Below are 26750 nucleotides of genomic sequence, written 5' to 3' on the forward strand. Positions count from 1 at the left end.
AGATATATATATGAACCAACCTGAGGCTTTGATACCACTTGTTAGGATCGAAACGGGTTTACAACACCAAATTTACAATAGCAGCTTGAACTGGAAATATTGTGAATAAATTTTGGTGTAAGATTTAAAATAAATCATACACAGAATAAGGAAATTTGAAGAAGAATTTTCTGTATTGGCAAAAGGATAATACAATAGGAATTACAAATATAACTCTATATTTTTTCTCTGTATATTTTGTTATACTCTTTATAAATTTCGAATGAGATGGGATGATCTGATTAATGAGGGATGTTGCCTTATTTATAGCAATCCATGTGCCTAGGGATTTGCAAAGCTAGCAACCCATGTGCCTAGAATGCTATTATTCTTCTCCTGCAAGAAAAAGAACAACACCCAAACTTAAGCCCATGCTTTTTCATTAGGCAAACCTCCTCCCAAGTTCCCTTATGAAACCTCCTCCCAAGTTCCCTTGTGAAACCTCCTCCAAGTTCCCTTGGAAAATCTCCTCCCAAGATCCTTTAGGAAATCTTCTCCCAAGTTCCCTTAAGAAATCTCCTCCCAAGTTTCATCTCAGGCAAAACCTCTGCCCATTTCACATTTTGACTTTAATATTTACAATTTAATCATTACATATATATACACACACACTGTTAGTTTGAAATCAAATATCACCAGGGGCAGTGTCTTCGTCAGTGGACTAATCAACATTTAAAAAAAAATTGTATTATGTATTAGCATAAAGATGCATTATTTGCACTTTTATACAAAGGACTTGAACTCGACCACTCCGAGAATGCATATTATATTATCCGTAGAATTCTACTCCCTCACTTTTATTCAATGATGTGCTAAACAAGAATTAGTTTTTTTCATTATTTGGGCCCCAAGGAAAATGCCTATATCAAGTATTTAAGAGCGAGAGCAGAAATTTGAAATAACAAATGAGAGTTCACATAATATTTTCAAAATTTCGGTATATACACGTGGGTCCCATCTTTTGACTAAAGAAATGTCTTCATTCTTGCTCACGCAAAGCCAATGGTTGAATAATTAAGGATAAGACCCGATTTCTTGATCGGGTATCTGGAGCTCCATGGCCATCTCCGTGCTGGTAAGTGCATTGAGAAATTCGAGCAAGATTAATTGCCGCTTCAATGAATGTCTTTCCAAATCGAGAAACATTATTGGATGCATTGTTTTTATTTAGATTCTTCCATGCTTCATCAAGTAAACATCGTATATAGTCACGTGAATCGTCCTCTGAGTGTCCACTTTCTCGCATGTGACATAATATTAAATTCGCAGTTTCACCCCGCTCCAACTCCGCCTGTTCAAAAACATTTAACAAAAAATATCAATACAACATCATTTCACCAATACACACACATGAGTATTTTTGGGATTATGAATAATTTAGCTATTACTAATAAGGTCCTGTTCGGTAACATAGTTAGCTTATCAGCAAATTTTGACTTATTTGACAACTATTAACTGTTTGACTTATTAAACAATCAATATGAGTGTTTGATTAATTAGCTTTATGTAACAACTTATTGCTCCAAAATGCTAAAATTCAAAAAGTTGCTCAAAGCAAATTTTTCGATCAGCTCTTTGAGAAAGTTATTTTGCATGTAATCAATTATCAACTAACAGTTAATTTATCAAACATTTTTCTACAATCAGCTAATGCTATCAACTAGTTAAACTCATTAATCCAATCAGCAAACAGTTATTTACCAAACACTCCAAGCGAATCGGAATAACTAATACAATAGAGAGTTTTAGGGTGTTTACACAATAATTGTTACTATGTAAACAAGATAATTAAAATGAGACGTAGGTAAGTAATTATTAACCTTAGAGGTTCCTAGATCATTGCATAGGCGGAAAATCATGGATGACCATCTTAGAAGATCATTGTAATTCTGCAAGGCATCTAGTGCTTCATGGGTGATATTTTGAGTGACCAAGAAGTAAGTATGTGAAAGAATGACACTCCCTGAGACAGAAACCCAAGCATTCTCAAGATAATCCTTAAGAGATGGTGTAACCTTATTGCTATTCCATGTTGCCTCTACCAAGAATGCTTCACACATATCTGCCCACTAAAAAAAACCAACAAATAAAACAGTTTAACCTCATAATCAAATTATTATCATAATTAAATTCATTTGATTATATTATGTAAATTTACCTTTTTTGCAAGTATGGGTATTGAATTTACTCCTTGCTCTTTAACGGTATCATATCCCAACTCATTTACTGTGTTGTAGAGAGCAAGAAAACATATTTTCATGTAATCTGGAAGATCTTTCACCCCATCAAGATCCCACCTGCAATTTAATTGGATGAAATTAATTAATTTAAAAATGATTTGAATGAATTAAACATTTCAAAGACAGATCAAGAAAAAGACTAAAAGAAATAAAGATGATTTAATCTTACTTTTTAACAACATTTGTAAATAATTGGAGCTCATTTGGAGATCCATAAACATCATAGATATCATCAATTGTCGTTATTAATGCAGAAACCTTTGTTAGGCCTATGCGAGCCTTGCTGAGTTGAGGTTGGGGTGTAACTCCAGCTGCCCAGATGTAACACTCCACTAATCTATCTCTCACAAAGCTTAATTTGCTTGCTAATCCTATGTCTTTCCACCACCTGAGAATTAACATAATGTTGCAATGGGTAAGATCGAGAACATTTAATAATAATTTAATTAACGAACATTTGTCATATGATCAATAACACATAGTGCATAGTACATAGTACATAGTACAAATATATAGCACATGTGATAGAGAAAATTATTATTGTTATATGTACCTTGACACTTCTTGGAGTTCTATTTGATAAAGAGATTGTACCATGTTGAAATCCAACGTAGCAAGCTCGAGTAAAAGGTCATTATAACCCACTGTTTTCCTACATTCCTCAATATACCACCTGGCTTCCAACCTTGGAGGTCTATAGTATTGTGGTAGTTCAAGGGCATGACTTACCTGTTAAAGATATGCATTTGTTAATTCGACAATATTTCACCAAATGTTTCAACCTTAATTGTTATATTTATTATATATTTAGTCAAGTCTGTCTTATCTTAATCAGTAGTCAATTTAAGTATCCAAAGATGGTCTGGATAAATTCACCTTGTGACCCTAGTTAGTAAAAGATCATGATGAGATAAATCACCAGCTTAATTAAGTTGTTCATAGGGCAAATTATTGTCCACAACAAAAAACACATTTTTAATATACTAAAAGTACATTATTCGTGTACTGAGTGTACATTATACAAAATAATATACTTTCAGTACTCAAATAATGTACTTTCATTGAATATAATGTACATTTTTAATATAAAAAAGGACACTATTTGTGTACTGAATTTACATTATTTATAGTATGGTCCACACCGTTGTGTAGTCCCACAAATAACTAATCCACTCAAAGAAAACATGTTAATTGACAACCCATAGCCACGGCCTCAACCCATAAGGTCAACACACAGAGTCATATCGAGAGTTGAATTTGAAATCTTGTGATTACCAAGTCAATTGTCCAACCAACTTGATTAGGGTTGTTCCACAAATAATTTTTTTTTCTTTTTATACTAATTAAATTACATTATTAATTACCTCTTGAGAAAGGCTGCAGTCTTCCTTTGCCATGAGATTCTTGAGGCATTTTATCAAAAAAGGCTTAGCAATTTGAAGAATGTTTTCTCCGTCGAAGGTGAGAAACGAGGCTTCATATAAACTCAAAATCCCCTTAGTATCATTTTGTATGGTGGGAATGAATTCACCATTTTCATCCATGAGATGGCTAAACATATCTGCCGGCCAGTACATGATGAAAGGACATGAAAACACCTCAGCCAGTGGTGATAGCGAAATAGAGTACACATTTCAATCATTTATGCTATATAAAGTGCATGTCATAATTAGATGGGTTATAAATATGCTTGTTTTCATTTCATCACATTTTTTATTCATTATTATTGCCTTTCACTATGCATTTAATTTAATTTTATTTTTAATTTTTGCTTTGCTATAAGACATTCATAATGTAAAACGTATTTGTAGAGTCTATTTGTGACACAATTATTTTTTAATATTTTTTAATTACTATTATATAAGCATAAGAAAGGGATCGGATAAGAGCTAAAAAAAAAATACAAAAGGGTGTTTGGTAAAGTAGTGGTTAGCTGATTGAGTTAGTGAGTTTGATTAGTTGATAGCATTAGTTGATTGTAGAAAGATGTTTGGTAAATTAGCTGTTAGTTGATAATTGATTACATGCAAAATGATTTTTTTAAATAGCTTATCGAAAAAGTTACTTTAAGCATTTTTTTTTTTTTTTGAATTTTAACATTTTGGAGCAATAAGTTGTAACAAAAAGTTAATTAATTAAACACTTACATTGAATGTTTAACCAAGTCAAACAACTAATAGTAGTTAAATAAACCAAAATTGACTATAAACTAACTATGTTACTAAACAGGGCCAAAATATGCATGCATCATGTGAGGGTTTTTTTTTTTTTTTTTTAGCCCATATATTTAAATGCACAATTGTATTAAGATATCGGGTCGGAACAAAGTATTTATTAAAAAAAATGTCACTTTTATATTTGTAAGTTGCACAATTAACAAATAAACTAACGCAATAAGTTAAGAATATACCTTGAGAAACATCAAAACCATGTTGCCTGAAAAGCTTGAAAACAAGACCACATTTCTGAGGTGATGCAACAATAATGTTGTCAAGTCCTATAGAGAAAACTACTCTTTCAAGAGCTTCCAATATATCATCTTCAAAACGATGGCCAAGCCCTAACCTCTGCACCTCATCTATCAATTCAAGCACTTGCCATGGCCGAATCAACACTTCACCCATCGCTCTCCTCACTTCCTCCTCCATATTCTCTGCCCTTTCTTGCAATTCTTCATCCTACATGCATTTTCACAATGTCATTACTTCAAACATCACATAAAATTTACTCCAATACACAGCACACAACTGTCTGGTCACTAGTACACAAACTGTTATTAGTGAAAATTATGCGTTTGTACTACTACAGACGCGTATAACATAGACACGAAAAGTGCTAGCTTTACGCGTTTGTACTGTTATAATAAACAAACACGTATATATAATAGAAAATGGTACGATGCTGTGTGCATTGTAACATTTCCTTCAGGGTATAAAAAGTGGAAATGTCAAATTGTATACCACATTATTGACTTTCAAGGACATGACGAAATCATGAGTCCATATGGTGGGCTTGTAATTTGGGGATGGTCTTTCAACTTGAGAAATTTGAGATCTTGGGGTGAAATAGCATAATCTTGGACATTTTGTTGGAAAATTCTTGGGTTTGTAAAGCTTTGAAGGGAAGGGGGATAGAGAGACAAGATGAAGAGACATTATTAGTCTTGGGGTAGCAAGCTAAGGGAATTGAAAGTTGGACTATCTGTTGAATGTAAAAAACACACATTTTAGCACTCTTTTATAGCCAAGCTAAGTAAAGAGGAGTCTTTTCATTCGAACCCACCGTCCGATAATAATGCCAATAAATAGGTTGTTGGAACTTGGGCGACTGTGCGAGTGTGATTGTGAGAGTGCCACATTTACGTAACACATTATATTAAATGGGCGCTTCTAAATTACACTGCACACAATAATACATTTTTTTTATTATTATTACAAGAGAAGGGATACCCAAACCCACACATGCAATACATTGAATTGAGTAAGACGTTGCAATCAAATGGAAAATGACATTTGTGGTTTTCAATGTTTGCAAAATCGTGACTAGTACATTTTTGTTAGAATTAATAGTATATGTGATCCTTCGAGTATAGTAGTTTTGTCACATTTAGTCTTATACTTTTAAACTGTTTACTCGTGGTTTTTCGACTTTAAAATTGTTACCATTCCTGGTCTAAGTTAATCATAAATGGTCCTTCAACTATCAAGTTTCAAAAAAAAAAAAAAAAAAAAAAAATTATCAAATTTTAACAACCCATGGTCCTTCAGAGAGGACCAAGACTGGTTAAATTTTGAAAGTCGAAGGATCATGGGTGGTTAACATGGATCACGTATAGTCACAATTAGAAAGTCTAAGGACCACATGTGGTCAATTTAAAAATTTATGACTAAATGTAACAAAATACTATACTCGGAGTACCTCATATGGTATTAACTCATTTTTCTTGTGTATATCTTATATACTAGAAAAATTATAGATGTTGTTGGAGTGTCAGGTTGCTGCAGTGTGGTACAAGGGTATTTTTATAAATATATTATTAAGGTTAATTACATAAAAATATGATACTTAATTGTCCTAGCTATTTTATCATCAAAATTAATATAAGAACATCCTTGATAAAAAAAAAAATCCTTGCCCTCATGGATACAACTATACAAGTATACTGTCAAACCACGTGTTTTTCTTCGTTTTCTATTTTCTTTTAATTCTTGTTTCAAATTCTCTCAACAATTTCATATATAATTGTATAGCGCACCACCATGCACTTTTTTTACTTTGAATTGTTACCGTTTTGACAGTCGAATATTCATAATTTTTACTTTTGACTTTCTAGAATTATTTTTGAAAATTTCCAGCATTTCTATTTTAGGCATTTACTAATTAATCTACCAATTAGTTATATTTTTTCAGTTTTAGTCATTTACTAATTAATCTACCAATTAGATATATTAAAAAGGAGAATATATTTAAAGTATATGCATACCAAGTAGGTTGAGAAAATAGTTAAGAACAGACAGACTCAGTAGTGTCAGTAGAACTCATAATTAAGGTTTTAAACGTTTAAAGCTCAAATTAGCATTTTTTTTTAATCACCTTATGCACTAACCTAGCTAGTCACAACACTAATAACTCAAGTCGGAATCAAATGTCATAACACATAATTTACGTGTAAATGGTGTAATCATTGGTCTTTTGTAAGATCATCTCATATGATACATATCTCAAATATATAATACTTTTTAGAGATAATGTAATTTTGTTATTAGTTAACAAATATTACCGTTTCACTAATATTTTTCATTGAAAATGTAATATTTGTTAATGTATAGAAAGATATAGGCCCTGTTTGGTAAAAAATTGGCATATAGGTCAATTTTGGCTTATTTGACCACTGTTAATTGTTTGATTTAGTAAAATATCAATATAAGTGTTTGGTTAATTAGCTTTTTGTAACTCCAAAATGTTAAAATTCAAAAAGCTACTACAAACAACTTTTTCAATTAGCTTTTTCCGAAAAGAAATTATACCAAACAGTTATCAACTAACAGCTAATTTACCAAACAGTTTTTTACAACAGCTAATGTTATCAACTAGTTACACCCTCTAATTAACATAATCAGCTAACACCTAACAACTATCAGCTAATAGCCATTTATCAAACATGACCATTATATTTTCTTATGAAAAATAGATTGTGGTCCCTAAATCTTTTTTTTTTTTTTTTCTTTCTACTTATAATCATCATGAAATATAGATTGTCGTCACCTTCTTCATCGGGAGAAAGCTGATAAAACTTTTACTTTATTTGCCACTTGCCTTGCGCATAGTACGGTTCCAAAATGGTGGTTTGAAAATTTATTGAATCAAAATCAAAACCTTAACATAAAAGTTTGGTTGTAATTTCGCTATTCTGTTTTTAATATGTGAGAAATTTTCAAATTTTTTGATAGTAAAGGAGTGGTCGAATGAGAGGAGTATACAATTCTTGTATATGAATGTCACACGTTCATGTTGCTAGATGGTCCCACCAATGTAGGTAGGGTGGTGACCAAAAGCTTAACAATTAAGCTTGGAAGATGAAGTGAAAGGTTTTTTGATTAATGGCTTCATTCATGTCCACTTAATGGGAGATTAAAGTGGGCAAATGAAAAGACAAAAGAGTTGGTTTTGTAAAGCCTATATAAAGGCCATGGATTTGGCTACCTTGGATATGAGAGAGTTCAAGAAGAAGAAAAAGAGAGGAGAGAAAATTTGTTGAGATATACAAGTGTGAGAAAATTAGCCGAGAAGAAGTTGGTGGATTTCGTAGAAATTCTTGTGCCTCGGGGTATGTTATTTTCTCTTGTATTTTGTGTTGCCTCTAATCGTTGAATTAGAGAAGCCTCCTTTGTTGTACCCATTATCTATATAGTGGAAGGTTTACTGGCTTGTGCCCGTGGTTTTTTACTCCTTGCCTTGAGGAGGTTTTTCCACGTTAAAATTCTTGGTGTTCTTCTTGGTGCCGTTTATTTATTTTCATTGTGCTAATTATATATTCTTGCGAGCTTTCTTCCCAACAACTGGTATCAGAGCCTTGTTCAAGTGCGAAGCTATGGAAGGAAAGTTCAATAGAATTACAAGTTTGAATGGCACAAATTATCACATATGGAGAAATAAGATAAAAGATCTACTATATGTGATGAAGTTGCATTTACCCGTGTTTGCTACCCAGAAACCTGAAAATAAATCAGATGAAGAGTGGGCCTTTGAGCATGAACAGGTATGTGGTTTTATTCGGCAATTTGTTGAAGATAATGTGTATAATCATATTTGTAGTGAAACCCACGCAAGGACACTGTGGAGTAAACTTGAAGATTTATATGCTTCAAAGACTGGCAACAACAAACTGTTTTATCTCACAAAATTGGTGCAGTTGAGATATAACGAGGGTAGTTCTGTTGCGGATCACTTGAATGATTTTCAAGGGATTGTTGATCAATTGTCAGGTATGGGAGTTAATTTTGATGATGAGGTCCTTGCTCTTATGGTACTAGCATCATTGCCGGATTCTTGGGAAACTTTAAAAATTTCTTTGACTAATTTTGCTCCTAACGGTGTTGTAACGATGGAACTTGTTAAAAGTGGTGTCCTGAATGAAGAGATGAGACGAAGGTCACAAGGTACTTCCTCTCAACATTCAGAGGTCTTGGCTACAATAAATAGGGGGAGAAGTCAAAGCAAGGGTCCAAGGAGTAAAGATAAAAACAGAGATAACAGTAGAGGTAAATCTAATAAATTTGCTAATGTTGAATGTTATCATTGTCACAAAAAGGGGCATATTAAGAAATTTTGCCGACTACGGAAGAAAGAAAATCAGAAAAATAAAGACTCTGAAAAGAATAATGGTAGTGTAGCTGCTACAGTTGAACATGATTTTCTTATCTTCTATGATGGTGACACAGATGCCATTAATTTGGCAAGTCATGATACAATCTGGGTAATTGATAGTGGTGCATCCATTCATGCTACAGCTCGAAAGGATTTTTTTGTTAGTTATGCAACAGGTGATTTTGGAGTTGTGAAAATGGGCAATGATGGTAATGCAAAGATTGTTGGTATTGGCAATGTTCAGTTAGAAACCAACAATGGCACCAAGTTGCTTCTGAAAAATGTGAAGCATATTCCAGATATCAGGTATAATTTAATTTCTGCTGGAAAATTAGATGATGAAGGGTATTGTAATACTTTCCAAAATGGCCAATGGAAACTCACAAGAGGTTCTCTAGTTGTGGCTCGAGGCACAAAGTGTTCTACACTTTATGTTTTACAGGCCAAGATCTCAGGAAATACTGTCAATACGGTTGAGAACGATGATACGAATGATATATGGCATAAGAGGCTTGCACATATATCTGAGGAGAGGATGTCCATGCTGGTCAGAAAAAAGAGCTTAGCTGGGTTGAACAATTTTTCATTTGAAGAGGTGTGCTCATTGTCTAGCAGGGAAGCAGAACAGAGTATCCTTTAAAAGTTCTGCTGAGACTAAGAAGAAACCAGAGGTATTGGAAATGATACACTCTGATGTGTGTGGACCTTTCAAAACTATGTCACTTGGTGGTGCTCGCTATTTTGTTACCTTCATTGATGACTGCTCAAGGAAATTATGGGTTTATTCTTTGAGGCATAAAAGTCAAGTTGTGGACATATTCAAGCAATTTCATGCCCTAGTTGAGAGACAGACTGGGAAGAAGCTAAAATGCATAAAGTCAGATAATGGAGGAGAGTATATTGGGCCACTCAATAGGTATTGCGTAGAGCAGGGTATTCGCCATAAGAAAACACCACCAAAGACTCCTCAGTTAAATGGTGTTGCTGAGAAGATGAACAGGACTTTGATTGAGAGAGTTAGATGTTTGTTGTCACATGCAAAGTTACCAAAGACATTCTGGGCTGAGGCACTAAGTACTGTTGCGCATGTGTTGAATCTCTCACCATGTGCTCCTTTAAGGTTTGACATACCAAATCGGGTATGGATAGGAAATGATGTTTCCTATGATTATCTACGTGTCTTTGGGTGCAAAGCATTTGTGCACATTCCGAAAGATGAAAGATCGAAACTTGATGTTAAGACACGACAGTGTGTGTTTATTGGCTATGGTCTAGATGACTTTGGCTACAGATTTTATGATCCGGTTGAAAAGAAGCTTGTGAGAAGCCGAGATACTGTGTTCGTGGAGAATCAAACCATAGAGGATATTGACCGGGTTAAAGAATTGGGATCTCATAACGGTGATTCAGTTGATACTGAGATAGTACCTCCAACAGTGGTTCCTGAAGAGGTTGGAGAGGATGACCAAATTGAGCAGCAAGATGTTACTGATGCTTCCATTAATGATGATGAACTCCCAGTTCCAGAAGCTTCAACTCCACCTCAGCTTCGAAGAAGTTCAAGAGTTAGACAGCCTTCCACAAGGTACTCTTCTGATATTTATGAAATTAATTTTGTTGATAATGGTGAACCAGAATGTTATGCAGAAGTTGTGGAGGATGAACACAAGGAAAAGTGGATTGAAGCCATGAAAGATGAGATGAAATCCTTGTATGAGAATAATACCTTTGAGTTAGTAAAGCTACCTAAAGGTAAGAGAGCTTTGACAAAAAGTGGGTGTACAGAGTGAAGCAGGAAGAACACTCCTCACGACCAAGGTACAAAGCTAGACTGGTTGTCAAGGGATTCAACCAGAGAAAAGGTATTGACTTTGATGAGATATTTTCTCCAGTTGTTAAAATGTCTTCCATCCGTGTTGTTCTTGGACTAGCAGCCAGCCTAGATTTAGAAATTGAGCAAATGGATGTAAAGACTGCTTTTCTTCATGGTGATTTGGATGAAGAAATATACATGGAGCAACCAGAAGGTTTTGAAGTCAAGGGAAAAGAGGACTATGTCTGTAAGCTAAAGAAGAGTCTATATGGCTTAAAACAGGCACCAAGGCAGTGGTACAAGAAGTTTGAGTCAGTTATGGCGAAGCAAGGTTACATGAAGACTACTTCTGACCATTGTGTGTTCTTTCAAAAACTCTCTGATGATGATTTTATTATTCTCCTGTTGTACGTTGATGATATGTTGATCTTCGGCAAGAGTGCTTCTAGAATTAATCAACTAAAGGAACAGTTGAGCAAGTCTTTTGCTATGAAAGACTTGGGGCCAGCAAAATAGATTCTTGGGATAAGAATTACACGAGACAGGAATGCCAGAAAGTTGTGGTTGTCTCAGGAGAAGTACATTGAGAAAATACTTTGTAGGTTTAACATGGACAATGCTAAAGCGGTTAGTTCTCCTCTTGCTAATCACTTTAAATTAAGTAGTAAGCAAAGTCCTTCTACAGATGAAGAAAAGGCAAGTATGCAACAAGTCCCTTACAATTCAGCAGTTGGTAGTTTAATGTATGCTATGGTATGTACAAGGCCAGATATTGCTCATGCAGTTGGCGTTGTCAGTAGGTTCCTTTCTAATCCTGGCAAGGAACATTGGATGGCTGTTAAATGGATTTTCAGATATCTTAGAGGTACTTCTAAATTATGCTTATGTTTTGGTTCTAGTAAGTCTATGTTGGTTGGATACACAGATGCAGACATGGCAGGTGACATTGACTCTAGAAAGTCGACTTCGGGATATCTAATAACATTTGCAGAGGGAGCAGTATCATGGCAGTCTAAGTTACAAAAGTGTGTTGCACTTTCTACCACAGAGGCTGAGTTTATTGCAGCAACTGAAGCTTGTAAAGAGTTGCTATGGATGAAGAAATTTCTTCAAGAACTCGGGATCAAACAAGACAAATATGAGTTATTTTGTGATAGTCAGAGTGCTATACACCTTGGTAAGAATTCCTCTTTCCATTCAAGATCGAAACATATCGATGTAAGATATCACTGGATACGAGATGTTTTGGAGATGAACCAGTTACAACTTGTAAAGATCCATACAGATGAAAATGGGTCTGACATGTTAACAAAGTCATTACCAAGGGAAAAGCTTGAGATATGTCGTTCAGCTGCAGGGATGCAAGTCCCTCCCACATTGGCGTGAGGGGGAGTTTGTTGCTAGATGGTCCCACCAATGTGGGTAGGGTGGTGACCAAAAGCTTAACAATTAAGCTTGGAAGATGAAGTGAAAGGTTTTTTGATTAATGGCTTCATTCATGTCCACTTAATGGGAGATTAAAGTGGGCAAATGAAAAGACAAAAGAGTTGGTTTTGTAAAGCCTATATAAAGGCCATGGATTTGGCTACCTTGGATATGAGAGAGTTCAAGAAGAAGAAAAAGAGAGGAGAGAAAATTTGTTGAGATATACAAGTGTGAGAAAATTAGCCGAGAAGAAGTTGGTGGATTTCGTAGAAATTCTTGTGCCTCGGGGTATGTTATTTTCTCTTGTATTTTGTGTTGCCTCTAATCGTTGAATTAGAGAAGCCTCCTTTGTTGTACCCATTATCTATATAGTGGAAGGTTTACTGGCTTGTGCCCGTGGTTTTTTACTCCTTGCCTTGAGGAGGTTTTTCCACGTTAAAATTCTTGGTGTTCTTCTTGGTGCCGTTTATTTATTTTCGTTGTGCTAATTATATATTCTTGCGAGCTTTCTTCCCAACAGTTCAATTCTTACAAATACCTTCTCGGTTAATTCTTCTAATTTATTTACAAAATGCAAGAAATAAACTAATAATTCATTTACAAAATAAGTTTATAATTTATAATTTATTTAAGAAATAAACTAATAATTTTTATATTAAATTCTCTAATATTTAATCAAGAAATTTCAAAAATCTTGGTCCTACGACTATAGAGGTCTTGTTAATTTCAGTCCTTGCCTTTCAAAAGTGTCAATTTAGTACCATAACTATGCAATTTTTGTCACTCCGGCCAAATTTCTCCAGAAAATTTTAATTGGTTAAATAATGTGGATATTTTAGTCATTTTCCCTTTTTTTTTTTTTTCCTTCTCCGATCCCATTCAAGCTTTCTCTCCATTTTCGGCCATCCTTCCGGCAAGCTTCACCGAGTGAATAATAGGCAGAACACCCTCTTTGAAAAAAGTTGGAACTTGAGAACTCTTATGAGGGGGAGAAGCAATGAAGTGATTGAATGAATCTCTGGGTCGCTTTCTGCAGGCCTGAACCGAGTCGTGAGGCCACTATCGTCTGTGTTCATCGACGTCTTGGCCTGAACCGAGTCGCAAACCAAAGACAGATGTAACGGAAATCAAGGTTGAAAAAATCGCTAGGCTCTCTAGACGTCTCGGGACCGCCTAGAGCGATAAATCGACACTTAGACCTGATTTTTGCAACACTGACAGAAACACACTCTCCAACAATGCGCTGGCGAGGGGAAACATCCCCGATCCCATCTGATGCCCATTATCGAATCCAAACCAATTCCACTGGGCCGTAGTATTCACCAACTCTCTGGAAAAAAAAAATCAAATTCTCCGTTAGAAAAATCCGCACCCAAAACAAATTAAACCCACAGATCAAGAAAGATCAGTGCAGAAGGATGGCCGGAAATGGAGAGAAAGCTTGAATGGCATTGGAGAAGAAAAAAGATGATTAAATGACTAAAATATCCTCATTATTTAACCAATTAAAATTTTTTGGCGAAATTTGACCGACAATTTGACCGGAAGGATCAAAATTGACAAAAATTACATAGTTAAGATACTAAATTGACACTTTTAAAGTCAGTGATTAAAATTAACAAGACTTCTATAGTCGTATGACCAAAATTGAAATATCCTCTATTTAGACAAATATCAATAGGGGCAGTGTCTTCGTCAGTGGACTAATCAATTATTCAAATGTGTCTGGACATCCATATATACGTAAACATATAGTGTTACCAAGTCAAATCAATTCATCAATTAATTCAAAATAAATTGAGAGGTTGTTAAATGCAGGGAGCGCTACAATGTTAAATCATTTACAAGGTGTTTGGTTGGAAAGAAGTGGTATAAAAATTAAAATACCCTTATATAATAATAATAGTAATAATAACCAAGGGTAGTAGTGTCATTTTATATATATTTTCTTACTCACATCCACTGAATTGCAATTCATGGGGTACCCTATGAATTGCAATTCAACGAAGGAGGGAATTGTAATTCGGCGGAATTACAATTCCCTCCAACCAAACAATGTAATTCACCATGTTCATTGAATTTCAATTCCTTTACAACCAAATTATAGTGTACCAAACGCGTCATTACTGATTTATTCAATAATTTCAATTTCGTTGTAGTTAAATAAGTTTATCATAATTCTTTCTAAACTTCACCTTTATGACCAGTTGAGATAAGTTTATCATAATTAAATAATTACCTCACGGTCAAAATTTTTTAGCCATCATTTAACATTACTTATGTCAAAAATAATAATTACAATTGAAATTCATGAGAATGGATACTAGATTTTTTTAAAAAAATAGCATTTATTATTTAGATCATGCGATTAAAAACTCAAGTGATGACAACTTTTCATAACTAAAAGATTAAAAGTGCACATTTTATTATATAAAAGTATATTTACATAAAATTACACATTTTAAAACATAAAAGTACAATATTTCTAAAATATACATATTTTACTTCAATAAAACTGTATATGTATTAGCATAAAGATGCATTATTTGCACTTTTATACAAAGGACTTGATCTCGATGACTTTTTATGTATTCTCAAATTCTACTCCATCATTTTTACTCAATGATGCGCCAAGCATGAATTGATTTTTTTTTTTTTAATCATTTGGGTCGAAAGAAAAATACCTATATCAAGTATTTAAAAGCGGGAGCAAATTAAAAGATTGAAATTGCAAATGAGAATTAACATAATATTTTCCAAATCTCGGTATATATACATGTGGGCCCATCTTTTGGCTAAAGAAATGTCTTTATTGTTGCCCATGCAAGGGCAATGGTAGAATAATCAAGGATAAGACTCGATTTTTTGATCTGGTATCCGGAGCTCCATGCCCATCTCCGTGCTGGTAAGTGCATTGAGAAATTCGAGCAAGATTAATTGCCGCTTCAATAAATGGTTTTCCAAATCGAGAAATATTATCAGATGCATTGTTTTTATTTAGATTCTTCTCTGCTTCATCAAGTAAATCCCGTATATAGTCACGTGAATCATCCTCTAAGTGTCCACTTTCTTGCATGTGACATAATATTGAATTCGCAGTTTCACCCCGCTCCAACTCCGCCTGTTCAAAAAAATTTAAAAAACACCAATACAACATCATTTCACCAATACACACACAAGGGTATTTTTAGGATTATGAATAATTTAGCTATTACTAAGCAAACCAGAATAACTAATACAATAGAGTCCAAACATCTTGTGTTCAAATGACACATCTATGACACTTCTTGAGAGAACGTCACAGGAACGAACCTCAGTGATGGGGTATTGACTCGTTGGACTGCAACAAATAGAGAAAGTATAGAACAAATATTACCTTAGAGGTTCCTAGATCATTGCATAAGCGGAAAATCATGGATGACCATCTTAGAAGATCATTGTTTTTCTGCAAGGCATCTAATGCTTCATTGGTGATATTTTGAGTGACCAAGAAGTAAGCATGTGAAAGGATGACACTTCCCGAGACAGAAACCCAAGCGTTCTCAAGATAAACCTTAAGAGATGGTGTAACCTTTTTGCTATTCCATGTTGCCTCCACCAAGAATGCTTCACACATATCTGCCCACTAAATAAATAAAAACAAAAAACATACAGTTTAACGTCATATATAATCAAATTAACGCAATTCATAGTAATTTGATTATGTAATTAAATTTACCTTTTTTGCAAGTATGGGTATTGAATTTACTCCTTGGTCTTTAACGTTATCATATCCGAACTCATTTACTGTGTTGTAGAGAGCAAGAAAACATATTTTCATGTAATCTGGAAGATCTTTCACCCCATCAAGATCCCACCTGCAATTTAATTAATTAGATGAAATAATTTAGAAATGATTTGAATGAATTAATTAAACATCTCAAAGAGAGATGCAAGGAAAAGATTGAAAGAAATAAAGATGGCTTAATCTTACTTTTTAACAGCATTTGTAAATAGTTGGAGCTCATCTGGAGATCCATAAACATCATAGATATCATCAATTGTTGTTATTAATGCAGAAACCTTTGTTAGGCCTATGCGAGCTTTGCTGAGTTGAGGTTGGGGTGTAACTCCAGCTGCCCACACGTAACACTCCACTAATCTATCTCTCACAAAGCTTAATTTGCCTGCTAATCCTATGTTTGTCCACCACCTAACAGTTAATGTAATGTTGCAATTAAATTAATTTATATGATCAATAAGTAACATATATATAGTACATAGTACAAGTGATGGAGGTTTTTTTTTTTTTTTTTTTTTTTTTTTTTTTTTTTAATGTGATAGACAAAATTAATATATGTACCTTGACACTTCTTGGAGTTCTGTTTGATAAAGAGATTGTACCATGTTGAAATCCAACGTAGCAAGCTCGAGTAAAAAGTCATTATAACCCCTTGTTTTCCTACATGCCTCAATATACCACCTGGCTTCCAACCTTGGAGGTCTATAGTGTTGTGGTAGTTCAAGGGCATGATTTACCTGTTAATTAAAGATTTGCATTTGTTAATTTCAAACTATTTCACCAAAAGTTTTTTTAACCTTATTTATTATATTTAGTCAAGTCTGTCTTATCCTTGTCAATTGGTCTGGATGAAATCCACCGTGTGACGCTTATCGATAAAGGACTATAATGACATCAGCTTAGGTTGCCCATAGCTGATGGAATGTCAATAGACAACTCAAACCAAAATGGCTAATATACTACTCATACGAGAATCGAACTTGATCGAACATTGTATTTACGAAGCCAATTGTTCATCCAACTAGGTTAGGGTTGTTCCCCCACAAGATTAACTTTTTTTTTTTTATATATACTAATTAAATTACATTATTAATTACCTCTTGAGAAAGGCTGCAGTCTTCCTTTGCCATGAGAATATTCTTGAGGCATTTTATCAAAAAAGGCTTAGCAATTTGAAGAATGTTTTCTCCGTCGAAGGTGAGAAACGAGGCTTCATATAAACTCAAAATCCCCTTAGTATCATTTTGTATGGTGGGAATGAATTCACCATTTTCATCCATGAGATGGCTAAAGATATCTGCCATGTTTTGCACATGCATGAAAACACGTCAGCTAGTGGGGACAGCAAAAGTGTATACATTTCAATCAGTATTCTGTATAAAGTGCATGCCATAATTAGATGGGGTATGCTTGTTTAGTTGTTTTAATTTCATCACATTTTTTATTCATTATTTATTATTGTCTTTCACTATGCATTTCAATTTTTTTTTTTTTTTTGCTTCTCAATTTGTGACATAATTATTGTTCAATATAAAACGTATTTGTAGAGTCTATTTGTGACATAATTACTGTTCAATATTTTTTCATTACTACGGAGTATTATATAAGTATAAGAAAGGGGAGCTATAAAAAAAAATACAAAGGGGTGTTTGATAAATAGTTGTTAGCTGATTGAATTAGTGGGTTTAATTAGTTGATTAGATTAGTTGATGGTAGAAAGATGTTTGGCAAATTAGTTATTAGCAGATATCTGATTACATACAAAATGATTTTCTCAAAAAGTTTATTGAAAAAGCTACTTTAGGTAGCTTTTTGAATTTTAACATTTTGAAACAATAAACAATTACAAAAAGTTAATTAATTAAATACTTATATTGAATGTTTAACCAACTCAAACAGCTAATAGTGGTCCAAATAAGTCAAAATTAACTAATAAGCTAACTATGTTATCAAAACATGGCCAAAATATGCATGCGTTTTTTAATTTTTAATCTATATATTTGAATGCTCAATTGTATTAAGATATTGGGTCAGCACGAATTATTTATTAAAAAATGTCACTTTTATATTTGTAATTTGCATAATTAACAAATAAAAAAACGCAATAAATTAAGAATATACCTTGAGAAACCTCAAAACCATGTTGCCTGAAAAGCTTGAAAATAAGACCACATTTCTGAGGTGATGCAACAATGTTGTCAAGTCCTATAGAGGAAACTACTCTTTCAAGAGCTTCCAATATATCTTCATCAAAACGATGGCCAAGCCCTAACCTCTGCACCTCATCTATCAGTTCAAGCACTTGCCATGGCCGAATCAACACTTCATCCATCACTCTCTTCACTTCCTCCTCCATCTTCTCTGCCCTTTCTTGCAATTCTTCATCCTACATGCATTTTCAGTCATTACTTCAAACATCACATAAAATTTACTCTAATACACATATATAGGCGCATAACTGTCTAGTCACTAGTACAGAAAATGCCATTTGTGTCTGTAGTAAGGAAAATTAGGCGTTTGTACGGCTACAGACGCGTATATCGCAGACACGAAAAGTGCTCACTTTAAGCGTCTCTAGTTATAATATATAAACACACACGTACATATAATAGAAAATGGTACTATGCCGGCTGCATTGTAACATTTCCTTCTGGGTATAAGAAGTGGAAATGTCAAATTACATACCACATTATTGACTTTCAAGGACATGATGAAATCATGAGTCCATATGGTGGGCTTGTAATTTGGGGATGGTCTTTCAACTTGAGAAATTTGAGATCTTAGGGTGGAATAGCATAATCTTGGGCATTTTGTTGGAACATTCTTGGGAGTGTAAAGCTTAGAAGAGAAGAGGGATAGAGAGAAAAGATGAAGAGACATTATTAGTCTTGGGGTAGCTAGCAAGGGAATTGAAAGTCGGACTACGATTGAATTTAAAAATCACACATTTTAGCACTCTTTTATAGCCAAGCTATGAAAAGAGGAATCTTTTCATTCGAACCCATCGTCCGATAATAATGCCAGTGATAAGGACAAATTATTTCATGGACCATGGTCCATACAATTGTGTGGACCATGAATATCAGGATCATTTTTAATATGTTAAGGGTATATTATTTTTGTATTAAAGGTCTATTATTTTTCTATTGAAAGTACATTATATAAAATAATGTACCCTTAATATATTAAAAATATACTTTTAAAAGTTACTTTATGTACATAAATAATGTACCCTTAGTGGCTTAGTATATTAAAAAAGTACTTTTTATTTATGGTCCACACAATTGTGTGGACCATGATCCATGCAATAATGATGGAATAAAAAAGTTGTTGGGTGAGTGTGATAGTGAGAGTGCCATTTATGCGCCACATTTTAAATGGGCACTTCTAAAATACACACACATGTACTACGTTGAAGCAATCATTATTGTATGGACGTTGGGTCATACAATTGTGTAAATTATACTATCAAATAATATATATTCAGTACACAAATAGTGTATTTTTAGTATATTAAAAATGTATATTTTATTTATGGAAACTAAATTATTTGAGTATTGAAAGTATATTATTTTGTATAATGTATATTCAGTACAGGAATAATATACTTTTAGTATATTAATAATTTATTTTTTGTTATGGTCCACACAACACTGTAATAATTTGTCACATTCAATTATTATTGTATGGACCATGATCCAGACAGCTATGTGTACTATATTATCAAATAATGTATATTTAATACACAAATAATATACTTTAAAGATATTAAAAATGTACATCGTATTTAGTAAACTAATTGTAGTACGTCGAATTGAGTAAGCTAAAACGTTGCAACTTGCAAGTCGCGTGTCGACTTGTGCACTATCCTCCTGAAGATAATGAAATGGAAAATGACATTTGTGGTTGCCCATGTGTGCAAAATCGTGACTAGTATATTTTTGTTGTGTATATCTTATATGCTAGAGAGATTATAGATGTTGTTGGAGTGTTAGGTTGCTGCAGTATGATACAAGGGTACTGTTGCCACCGTGTCCAGGCCACCTTGCTGCCGTCCGCCGCCACCACGCTGACCGCCTCAATTTCCGCCACGGCCTGAGCGACGGGACTCCCCTCTTCGCTGGGCAGTGAAGGCGACAGGGGAGGTCCCATCGGAGTTGTGGATGAACTCTTGTGCGCCGAGGAAATCGGCTAACTCCGTAAGGGTGACGGGTTGCCCACGAACCGAGAGTGATGCAGTGAGGTTTTGATACTCTGGCCGCAAACCTCGAAAAACATAGAGGTTCATTTCGTCCAAGCCTATCGGTCGACCGGCCAACGCAAGATCCTCCACAATAACACGTACACGACCAATATAATCAGCGATGGAGGAATCGCCTTGCCGAAGAGATTGAAGCTGACCAAGAAGATTCAACGACCTGGCACGAGATGAGGAGGACAGCGATTGTTCTATGGACTCCCAAACCTCCCGCGACGTCCGACGTCCAACGGCGAGGTGCATGACTTCCTCTGAGAGCGAGGAAATTAACATAGACATTAAGGGCTTATCATGCCGAAACCATACGGCATGAGCTGGGTTCGGTTGTGGTGCTATATCGGCGGCCACAGGCAAGAAAGCCGATAGGCACAGATCTGATCCATCAACAAACCCCATGAGTCCGTGTCTTTGAAAAAAGGACACCACTTGTGTCCTCCAAAACAGAAAATTCTTATGGGTGAGCTTAATACTGACAAAGTGATGGGCAGTAGAAAGTGAATTAACAGTCATAGAAACGTAGGAAGTAACGACAGCATCAGAGACGGTCGGTTCTAAGGAATTAACAGATCCGTCAGTCATGGGAATAAGAGAAAACCCTAGCTAGCTGATACCAGATGAACACTGTATGAACTGTATTAGATTCATGTCATTACAACTGTAAAGACTGTGAGAATATATACAAGAGTGAACCATAGGGAGACTAGGATATGGAGTCATAATGTGACTCAAATACATAGAGTCCTATACTAGTCCTAATAATATTCATAAAGAATGAAAAGAAAAAACATTCATGCAATGCAACAACTTAACCTTAATAATCACTGCATGAAATATATATGTGTGTGTGTGTTTGTGTGTGTGTGTGAGAGAGAAAAATCACTTTGCTAATTGTATCAGCGTCCATGATCAATAATGATTAAAGAAATGCGGTGACAGTACAATTTGGTCTTTTTGCATCTTGGTCAAACTTAAGGTGCGTCATTTTAGAAACTTTAGGTGCGTGATTTGTATTTTTAAGGTTCTTTGTTTGTGTGCTTAAGGTGTGTGATTTGTGTACTCAAGGTGCGCTATTTCAAAACTTTAGGTGCGTGGTTTGTGTTCTTAAGGTGCTTTGTTTGTGTGCTTAAGGTGTGTGATTTGTGTACTTAAGGTGCACCATTTCAAAACTTTCGGTGCGTGGTTTGTGTTCTTAAGGTGCTTTGTTTGTGTGCTTAAGGTGAGTGGCTTGTGTATCTAAGGTGCGCTGCCATTTTAATGCTTATGGTGCATCTTTTTGTGTTAACAGCACAATCGTACGAGAAGTTATATATTTGCACCTGATCCACTCTATATATATATATATATATATATATATATATATATATATATATATATATATATATATATATATATATATATATATATACTTATATATATATATATAGGGTTGAATTCACATGAGGACAACAATATAAAGAGGACTTTGCGGACAAATATTGGGCACACAACAAATTAATACCAAACACATAATTTAATATACAATGGCACAATAGTATACATGTAAACATCAGGTTTCGAACCCAGACTCTATTAATTAACAAACATGTGCACGCGACATACAAACTGTGGCACACGACTACATTCGGCTATGCACACGACATACAGGTTAATGGCACACACAACATCTGTCTTCACAGTCCTCTATAATATACTTGTCCTCATTTGAATACACACACACACACACACACATATATATATATATATATATATATATATATATATATATATATATATATATATATATATATATATATTATATATATCCTAGCTATACCCTAGTACGATAGGTATAAGGTTCCTATCTGGTTGGTATGTAGTACCCCTCGAGAAAACAACTTATTTCACGCATTTGGTGTTGTGCTCCTTGGAGGAATAGATCAGAGACAAGATAAGCTAGACATGCAGATCATTTATGACATTTCATTGTATTTATTCATCTTGAGGCTGACCAATAGTGAATTGAAATTGACTCATAAAATGTAGGAATTTTTAATTAAAATAAACATAAAATTTCTCAGAAAAAGATTAAATAAATCACGATTAACCCAATGTATGTAAAACACATTTTCCAGGCCTGGACAATTTTAAATCTTCGGAACTGTTAAAAGGTAATATCATAACAGAGAATTGAGAAAGGAGGATCATTTCTTATTCATCATTTTTACTCTATATAATAAGTATGGAGTATATATATATATACATACAAGGTAATTAACGGAAGCAATAATGAGAGATAATTACATAACCGTTATAAACGTTACAATGCTATATAATAATGTCTATAATAAGTATAATATTTATAACACTCCTCCTTGGACATTATTTGACCACAATCTTGCTTTGATAAAAACTTGCTAGGAAAACCCTGTGGAAAAAACCTATACAAGAAAAGAGTACAATAGATAGTACATTTAAATATATTCATGCCTCATTAAAAACTTCACTAGGAAAACCACGTGGGAAAAACCTAGTTGAAGAAAAGAGCACATGATATATGAAAAAACATATATTGTACTGATTGTCTCATTAAAAACCTTAACTTAAGAAAACCATGTGAGAAAAACTTAGTTAAGGGAAAAAGAGTACAACCATAAGCCTTCAGGACACAATGTACATAATCTTCAGGATTTTTGGATTTGTCTACTTAAGCAATTATTTTGCAACTTTTCCCCATTTACATTACTATATTATACCCATGCCTCGTTAAAAACCCCATTAGGAAAACCACGTGGAAAAAACCTAATTGAGGAAAAGAGTGCATAATGTATGTGTATTCTTGTTTTAGATTAGTTGCCTCATTAAAAACCTTAAGGTAAGAAAACCCAGTGGAAAAAAAGCTCAGCTAAGGAAAAGAGTACAATCATTAGTCGTCAAGACCCAATCTTCAGGATTGATTCATGTAAAATGATACTCCCCCTCAAAATAACAATCTTTAAGTCTGTTAGGAACAAGTGTAATTAGATTTTGATGATACCAAACTTGCTAGGATTGTAGACCCCTATTTTCATTTTGTTTTGGAACTTTCGCTTTAAATGAAAGATGTTGTGACTCAACGTATGATTCGCACTAAGTAGTACACGAATCTCAGTTGAGACTAGCATGATAAGTCTACTTGAAGACATGAAGACAAAGAGAAGAACGAGAGACCAACTCAAACCGAAAGATGGAAGGGTCTGACTCTCGGACAATCATCGAATGACAAGAAAGGTCATTCTTCTAAAGAAAGGTCGAAAGATAAGGTCAATCTTTCGAAGTAACCTTTCCAAAACAACAAGTCTAAGTCAGATTTGTAAAGACAACTTTTATTAAGTGAAGTAAGAAGAATGTTGTCTATGTCTCTCAGCTGGGCAATCATCTAGGCAAAAGGTGTCCTAGAAATGATATTCACAAAAACCAAGGAGCATTAAATGATTGGTACCATCTTGTCAGTGAAAAGGATAAAAAGCCATGGTGCTTTCTATCAACAATGGCTACATAGTACAACCAAATTAAATGCTCCATGCCCACTGGTCATTACCCGCTGGTTATAGGTTTGAAATTCCATCTCCCTCCAACGGATGAATTTCTCCTCACCTATTTACCTCTCTTCACCATTGAAGAAGGTGTTGATTGTTCAACAAATTTTATCCTAAGAAAAGCTCTTTAAACAAGCTCACTCATAAGCTTTTCATAATCAGCATGGGACATCTGTGAAGTTTTCAAAAGAAGCTCATCCTACATCTACACTTCACAAACTCGAAGAAGTCTTACATCTTTTCTCACGTGAAGATTCATCTAGTCAACAAGACAAGACTTCAACCTGTTGGAGAAACACAACATTATCTTTCCAAAACTCAACTCTAAGGAAGAAGTTGATAGAGGCGGAGTAAACTTGAGGAGTTGAAAAACCTACCAAGTAGCTGTCCGGCTTAGTGATCAAGGAAGCTAGCTTGAAGTAGTTTGTACTAGGAGTGATAGTGCAAACCCTTTCACAAGTTGTGAAAGAAGAGTGGAGTAGGCTTTGTTAACAGCCAAACCACTATAAAAATCTTTCTCTCTATCTCTCTTTACTTTCGGTTGATTATCTTTCGTGTATTGCATTTCATACAGACCCAACGATAAATCTCCATAACAAAACTGTGCAAAGTTCAAATTAAAACAAACAAGTTATTCCGACGTGCATCACTCCGAGAGGAGTTGATTTGAAAAATCGAATATTGTCTATTCACCCCCCTCTAGACTCTCATTTCGACCCTACCGGGACCAACAAAGTCCATACATTAAATTTCCAAAATGTATAGAGGAATATTGTAAATAAATATGTACAATTGTAAATGGAATGAATATGCTCTATAATAATCTCGTGACTCTTCTGGAGCTCACATGGGTATAATATTGACATTATAATGTCTTGTCAAAAGGATTTGATTATATATCTTTTTATCATTTATGCAACACAATCTTTATTGTCACTTTATAGGACAATGTGAGTAAATATAGTACAACCAGTTTTGGAACTTGGCATTATGGGAATACAAAAATAATAGCCAGTACCCAAGTAGCCCATTATATATTGGCTTACTGGTGTATAAAAAATTTTCAAGGAAAAACTCGATCTTCAAGTCGAGATATATAATACTTAGCTTTCTCAAGCTTTTGTTTCAAAATCTTCGTCTTTAGACATTGATATCATCAAGCTCTTTAGATATTTCATTGATGCTTATACCATCAATATTGACTGAGATAATAAATAAGTCCATTATCAACTAACATGATGTGATTCACTTCTAAACTTTCAAGTAAATTTCATGTAAAATAATAATTATATCATGTAATCACATCGCGACAATATTATAAACTATTTTTGGTAGAATAGCATAGCACTAAAGATAGGAAGTTAAGACTTCTTCCAAGAGTCATAAGTCATGAGCCATTAGTCATCCAAAGATTATATAATCCTCTTATGAGGTCTTCTAGACCTTTATTAGGAGAACAGTCCAATTACAAGTCACATTGTCAAATAGAGAAAGCTAAGAACTTATAGTATATTCCCACATAAACTAATTAAGTTTTAGATGTATCTTTCAAAATGCAATGACACTCAAAACTTAGTATATATAGTTTTGTTATGTACTACTACTGGAGTACAAAATGATTAGCCTTGAATACAATGAGACTCACACTAGTGCTATGAATTCACCTTCCGGGCAAAACTATAGTCAATATTCACACTAGATATCACAATATTCAAACTCATATAATCTAATTGATATCACAAGATTAAACTAAGGTTTAGCAACGACAGGTGCAACCTAACAATGAAAATCGTATTGAGAATTCATGTTATTGTCTCACTTATAAGTTGTGTGATAAATCACAATAGCTATGACCTATAGCAAATAATTAATTGCCAACAAGAGAAATAACAAATTCTCTTATATGAGCCTAATGTGATATAATTGTCCCTTATGTCTTGCACACCAAAATCTCAATTGAGTCATGCACATCCATTAAATAAAAAGTATCATGTTTGGTACACACAAGGCATGGCATGACAAGAGATATTCTATCAATTTATAAATTAGAAAATAAAATGAGAGAAGTACCGTTCGCCAAAGGATAACGAGCACATGTTCGCTGCCGGATCCATTCATTCCTATTTTGAGGAGTCAAAAATAGCACTTTTCCAAGCAAGCTCTCATTTTATCTCAGAGTTTCATACAAGCATGAAAACATCACAAAATAGCAAGATATACAAGCTAAACTGAAACTGACAGAAAATTTCAGAATTTTGACCTGGATTGCAGGATTTTCTGGGGGAAAACAGTAACTCATTTTGACACAAAATTATTCGTATATGCATTTCAGCAAGTCTAGAGCGTACATAAAAAATTTCATGCCAATCCAAGGTCTAGAAGTATTTTTCGCGAAAGTTTTCCCAAAACTGCGCCAGACAGAAAATTAACTGGCAACATAATGCCAAAACTTTACAGAATTTTCTGGGATAACTGGAGCATATGTTCAACAAATTTTTTTATAGATATCAAATAACACAAGTTTAGGTTCTCCGGGAAAAATTTCAGGCCAAAAGAAGTTCAACAGGTATTTTTCACGAATTTAATTTTCAAGCTGCGCCGTTCAGAATTTTCAGGCAGTGATTACTATGTATAAAAAAAAATTATTCACAATTTGTTTGCTTCAGGCAAACAATCATGATGTGAGTCAATTTTGACTTTTGGAGAATAGCATAGCATTAGAAATAGAAGGTGCAAACTTCATTCATGAGTCATTAGTCACCTTAAAGATCAA

At 34.2% G+C, this 26750-nt stretch overlaps 2 protein-coding genes across 2 annotated transcripts; both read right to left on the reverse strand.

Annotated features, from left to right (window-relative positions):
• Window positions 1-849: 849 nt before the first annotated feature.
• Window positions 850-5465, reverse strand: LOC109163396 (tricyclene synthase EBOS, chloroplastic-like). The gene is made up of 8 exons (XM_019312138.1): window positions 5240-5465; window positions 4690-4957; window positions 3644-3840; window positions 2833-3008; window positions 2449-2667; window positions 2198-2336; window positions 1860-2108; window positions 850-1330 (listed from the first exon to the last, which is right to left on the reverse strand). The coding sequence occupies exons 1-8, from the start codon at window positions 5432-5434 to the stop codon at window positions 1019-1021; spliced, it is 1755 nt and encodes a 584-aa protein (XP_019167683.1). The 5' UTR covers window positions 5435-5465; the 3' UTR covers window positions 850-1018.
• A 9655-nt stretch (window positions 5466-15120) lies between these two features.
• LOC109163393 (isoprene synthase, chloroplastic-like) lies at window positions 15121-19073 on the reverse strand. Its single transcript, XM_019312134.1, has 8 exons — window positions 18851-19073; window positions 18287-18551; window positions 17263-17462; window positions 16727-16902; window positions 16358-16576; window positions 16103-16241; window positions 15761-16009; window positions 15121-15505 (listed from the first exon to the last, which is right to left on the reverse strand). The coding sequence occupies exons 1-8, from the start codon at window positions 19043-19045 to the stop codon at window positions 15194-15196; spliced, it is 1755 nt and encodes a 584-aa protein (XP_019167679.1). The 5' UTR covers window positions 19046-19073; the 3' UTR covers window positions 15121-15193.
• Between the last annotated feature and the right edge of the window lie 7677 nt (window positions 19074-26750).

Source organism: Ipomoea nil, unplaced genomic scaffold (assembly GCF_001879475.1).
Source record: "Ipomoea nil cultivar Tokyo-kokei standard unplaced genomic scaffold, Asagao_1.1 scaffold3025, whole genome shotgun sequence".
In the NCBI taxonomy this organism is placed as follows: Eukaryota; Viridiplantae; Streptophyta; class Magnoliopsida; order Solanales; family Convolvulaceae; genus Ipomoea; species Ipomoea nil.

Bases quoted from the DNA above. Each gene is read 5' to 3' on its own strand.
- LOC109163396 (XM_019312138.1), bottom strand. From the start codon at position 5,434: ATGTCTCTTCATCTTGTCTCTCTATCCCCCTTCCCTTCAAAGCTTTAC. The intron at 4,958-5,239 runs GTATACAATTTG...AAATGCATGTAG, and splicing joins CCTTGAAAGTCAATAATGTG to GATGAAGAATTGCAAGAAAG. The intron at 2,668-2,832 runs GTACATATAACA...GTTAATTCTCAG, and splicing joins GAACTCCAAGAAGTGTCAAG to GTGGTGGAAAGACATAGGAT.
- LOC109163393 (XM_019312134.1), bottom strand. From the start codon at position 19,045: ATGTCTCTTCATCTTTTCTCTCTATCCCTCTTCTCTTCTAAGCTTTAC. The intron at 16,903-17,262 runs GTAATTAATAAT...TTTAATTAACAG, and splicing joins ACTGCAGCCTTTCTCAAGAG to GTAAATCATGCCCTTGAACT. The intron at 16,242-16,357 runs GTAAGATTAAGC...ATTAAATTGCAG, and splicing joins TTTACAAATGCTGTTAAAAA to GTGGGATCTTGATGGGGTGA.